This window comes from Taurulus bubalis (genome assembly GCF_910589615.1).
Source record: "Taurulus bubalis genome assembly, chromosome: 5".
NCBI lineage: Eukaryota > Metazoa > Chordata > Actinopteri > Perciformes > Cottidae > Taurulus > Taurulus bubalis.
The window spans coordinates 741,526-746,445 of NC_136593.1; the positions used below are offsets into that span (position 1 = coordinate 741,526).

General features: G+C 41.6%; 1 protein-coding gene across 1 annotated transcript; it reads left to right on the top strand.

Annotated features, from left to right (window-relative positions):
* On the top strand, positions 1-1,476 carry LOC306736513 (odorant receptor 131-2-like; the record flags this gene model as incomplete). The annotated part of the gene is made up of 2 exons (XM_079218158.1): positions 1-153; positions 652-1,476. 2 exons carry the CDS (start codon positions 1-3, stop codon positions 1,474-1,476), a joined length of 978 nt encoding a protein of 325 aa, XP_079074284.1.
* Between the last annotated feature and the right edge of the window lie 3,444 nt (positions 1,477-4,920).

Genomic DNA, 4,920 nt, shown 5'->3' on the forward strand with positions numbered 1-4,920 from the left:
ATGAATTCATCGTCTTCTGGCTACAACGTCTCGACTCCGAGGTATCGAGACTCCTACAGCACAGTCGTGGCCAAAAATGTGATCGTTCTGGCTCTTGGTCTCATCATCAACTATATCAACGGTTCTTTGATTCACACCTTCAGAAAACACCAGGTCAGAATCCTTTAGCCCTGATTAATACGTTAATATGTTCAACTGTGTTATTACCTCATGTACTATTTCTGTATACATCTGTATACTTATACAGACACATGGTGAGTATCATTACTGTACAATATAATGTATACATCTGGTGTATGGAGTATTATAACACGTAACACCAATGTCATTCATTTTGTAAGGCCCTTTGTTAATATATTAATGTTAAATTACACTATATCATATTTCTAGTACACAGTTAGACAGGTATCATTACTTCATCGTATACATTAATCTGGTGAAAGCAACATTATACCACACAATAATGTTTTGCCTTGAAATATTCCTCCTGAAGGATTTTTAATCTTTACTTCAATTCTTATTTAATTTGTATATGCCCCTTATTGTTTATTCTTATTCATAATCTCTACTGGGGATCAAGAAAGGCTTATTTTATAGGTACAAATATTGAGTTGTTTAAACTGATTCTTTCTTTTTCTCTCTCTGGTTCAGATATTTTATGTGAATCCGCGTTACATCCTCTTCATCCACCTGGTGGTGAACGACATGATCCAGCTGACGACAACAATCAGCCTGTTTGTCTTAAGTTACATCTTCTACACAATTAATGTTTCCTTGTGTTGCGTCTTTATTACCCTTTCTGTCTTCACCACCCTCAACACTCCATTAAATTTAGCTTTCATGGCCGTAGAGTGTTACATTGCTATTTGTCTCCCACTGCGACACGCTGAGCTCTGTACCATCAAGAGAACATACGTTCTGATTGCTTTGATTTGGGCCATGAGTGCAGTTTCAACACTGACAGATGTTTTTATTCTTCTGGCTACAGAGCCTGTAGAGTTATTTTATTCCACCATTTTTTGTTCAAAGGATAAACTGTTCCGTCACCCTATCCACTTGAAAAAGAGGGACGTTTCCTACATGGTTTACCTGATTGGTGTTTGGCTCACGCTCCTCTTTACTTACATCAAGATCTTCTTAGCTGCTAAATCAGCTAAAGCGTCTAAATCAGGTGATGGAGACGCAAAGAAGGCCAGGAACACCATCCTGCTGCATGGTTTTCAGCTCATGCTGTGTATGCTCACCTATGTCGCCTTTCTGATTAGAAATGCTCTGGTCTATCGCTTCCCTGAACATTACATAAATATATTCTTTGCCTCGTATATCATCGTCCAGATCCTCCCCAGGTTGCTCAGTCCTATTGTGTACGGGCTACGAGACAATATATTTAGACAGCATCTGAAAATGTACCTGCTGTGCACACTGAGATCAAGCATGAAACCAAGGACTGCACCGACATCCATGTTGCTGTATTAGACCATGTATGTGTGTGTGTGTGTGTGTGTGTGTGTGTGTGTGTGTGTGTGTGTGTGTGTGTGTGTGTGTATATAACCCTAGGTCTAGGCTATAGGCTATTGTAATAATGACCATAAGCAAGCTCATTTTTGTACAATAATTCGTGAACTGTTCGTTATTACTATATATATATATATATATATATATATATATATATATATATATATATATATATATATATATATATATATAATGAATTGAAACCTTATTTAAAGGTTTTCTGAATATACTGATTTGATTCCAGAATAGGATTTTACACGGACACCATTTCCAGATTCATTACATTTGACGGAGAATGCTTTTAGATCTGTAAATAATATGCTTTTTTGGGTGTGATCTATAGAAATATTGATTCAAAATGACAAAAGATTGTACCGTTTTAAGTCAAAAACTATATACTAAATATAATAAAACTGCGACATGTGTTAATAGTTTTCCTCATTTGTGTGTGTGCAGACATTGAAATGACTGTCGTTGTATTGTTGCCGAAGGTACATTTACATATGACATTAATTCTATATCATCTGTGAGCTTCTGATAGCGTTAGCTGTTCCCCGGCAGCCCCCGAGCAGTCGGGTCGCTGGGTGACTGTACGAGGGAGGCAGAAGCCGGGATCTGAGCAATCCTCTGGACACCGCCAGCCTCTTCCTGTTCCTAACCTCTCGCCACTCAGCGGCACTGAGAAACACACTTTGGTTGTCGGGAGCTCAATTGTTAGAAACGTGAAGATCGCGAAATCGGGGACCACAGTCAAATGTATTTCTGGGGCCAGAGCGGGCGACGTTGAGTCCTATTTAAAACTGTTGGCTAAAGACAAACGTGAATACAGTAAGATTGTAATACACGTCGGCGGTAATGACTCCCGACTTCGCCACTTGGAGGTCACTAAAATCAACGTGGAGTCGGTGTGTGCTTACGCCAAAACAATGGCGGACTCCGTAGTTTTCTCTGGCCCGCTCCCAAACACGGTGACGGATGAGATGTAGCCGCATGTCAGCTTTCCACCGCTGGTTGTCACGTGGTGTCCAGCAAACAATGTGGGCTTCGTAGATGATTGGCGGTCTTTCCGGGGAAACCCATGTCTGTTTTAAGGGAGACGGCAGAGTTGTAGTCTTACACCCTTCTCTGCATTCCCTGCATTTTCTTTAGCGCAGCTGCCCACCTTTACTCTATAGAGACTGTGTCTGTCCCACGGCCACTTCAATTAATTAAATCAAAAGTAACCAAAAGAGGAGTTACAGAAAATAACCTCATAAAGGTTAACACCACTAATGCAAAAGTGCAACACGATAGGAGAATTAAATGTGGATATTAGATCTAAATATTAGATCTTTGTCTTTTAAAGCTGTATTAGTAAATGAATTAATATCAGATAATGATATTGATGTGTTGTGTCTTACTGAAACCTGGCTGAGACATGAGGAATATGTCAGCCTAAATGAATCTACTCCTCCAACTCATGTTAATATGCACATTCCTCGAGGCACCGGCCGAGGAGGTGGAGTAGCTGCCATTTTTGACTCGGGTCTGTTAATGGGTCCTAAACCTGGATTGAACTGCAACTCATTTGAAAGCCTTGTTCTTAGTCTTTCACATCCAACCTGGAAAACAGTTCAGCCGATTCTGTTTGTTGTGGTATATCGGGCACCAGGTACGTACTCAGAATGTATATCTGAATTTTCTGAGTTTGTGTCAAGTTTGGTCCTTAAGACTGATAAGGTTATTATTGTAGGGGATTTTAATATTCATGTGGATGTCAGCAATGATAGCCTTAGTGTTGCATTTAGCTCATTGTTGGATTCGATTGGCTTCTGTCAGAGTACAGGAACGACTCACTGTTTTAACCACACCCTCACCTTGTTCTTACATATGGCATTGACGTGGAGCATTCAGTAGTGTTTCCACAGAACCCTCTTTTATCAGACCATTGCCTTATAACTTTTGAGTTTATACTACCGGATTGTACAGCGTTAGGCAAGAGTTTTTACACCAGATGTCTAACTGACGGTGCTGTTGCTAGATTTAAGGAAGCGATTCCTTCTGTATTTGATTCATTACCATGTCTCAATATAAAGAGGACTCCTGTGCTAACTTCACTCCCTCCCAGATTGATCAGCTCGTCGATGGTGCTACTGGCTCATTGAGAGTGACACTGGACTCGATAGCCCCTCTAAAAAAGAGGATCATTAAGCAAAGGAGGCTCGCTCCATGGTACAACCCTCAGACCCGCATGTTGAAGCAAGCATCAGGGAAGCTTGAGGGCATATGGCGTTCCAACGGTCTGGAGGAGTCCCGGTTGGTTTGGCGGATAGTCTGAGAACATATAAGAAGGCCCTTCGTAATGCCAGAGGAGCCTACTGCTCATCACTATTAGAGAAACACAAGAGCAACCCTAGGTTTCTCTTTAGCACTGTGGCCAGGCTGGCTGAGAGTCATAGCTCGGTGGATCCGTGTATTCCTATAGACCTCAGTAGTAATGACTTCATGAACTTCTTCAATGGTAAGATTCTGGCTATTAGAGACAGGATCGGTAATCTCCTGCCCTCGACTACTGCCGGTCCATCCTCAGGTGGGGTGGCCATAGAGGAGGCTGTGGGCCCTGCTGTGTGTCTGGATAGATTTTTTACCATCAACATCGACCAATTATCTTCAATGGTTTCTACTTCTAAATCTTCTACCTGTCTCCTGGACCCCATTCCGACGAAGCTGTTTAAGGAAGTTTTACCTTTCCTCTCTACTAGATATTATCAATGGGTTGTAACGGGACCGGTCCTGACCTGGTCAGAACTTAGGGGGAGCGCCTACTCCTTACGCCAGCCGTGTAAGGAGGGCCCATTTTAGGACCCTGAGGTTTCCCTCTCAGTTTGCTTTTGATTACAATTCATAGAGACAATGACGGATGTTAAAAACCCCATTCGTTCGGTATTTCCCCGTGGCCTACCTGTACTATTGAGCCACGTGATCCACCGAACTGTTTCTTCTAACAAGAAAGGACGATGAATCGTTTTATACACAGTGCAACCCAAACGATTACTTACATTTGTCTGGATCTAACTATAATTGTACCATTTTCAGGCGTTATCCCCGGGCTGTGACGCACCCTGAACAGAATTCACCTGGAGTCCTACCGCTGCAGACAGTTTTCTGTGACTGTTGTCGCTCACCTATTAGGATTGGTTATTTTGTCGCTCCAGTATGGCTATTGCTTTTGGTTCTGAATCTTCGAGTAGTTTTACGTACAGTATGTATACACACAGTATCATACCTATTTTGTGAATAGCTTCTCCCTACCCCAGGGCCATTCTTTCTCTTTTATAATGCTGGACTTTAAATCCTATACATAACAAACCGGTAATAGAGATAAGAGTTTTTGGTTAACCTTGGTATGAGGGTTCGGTATTTAAA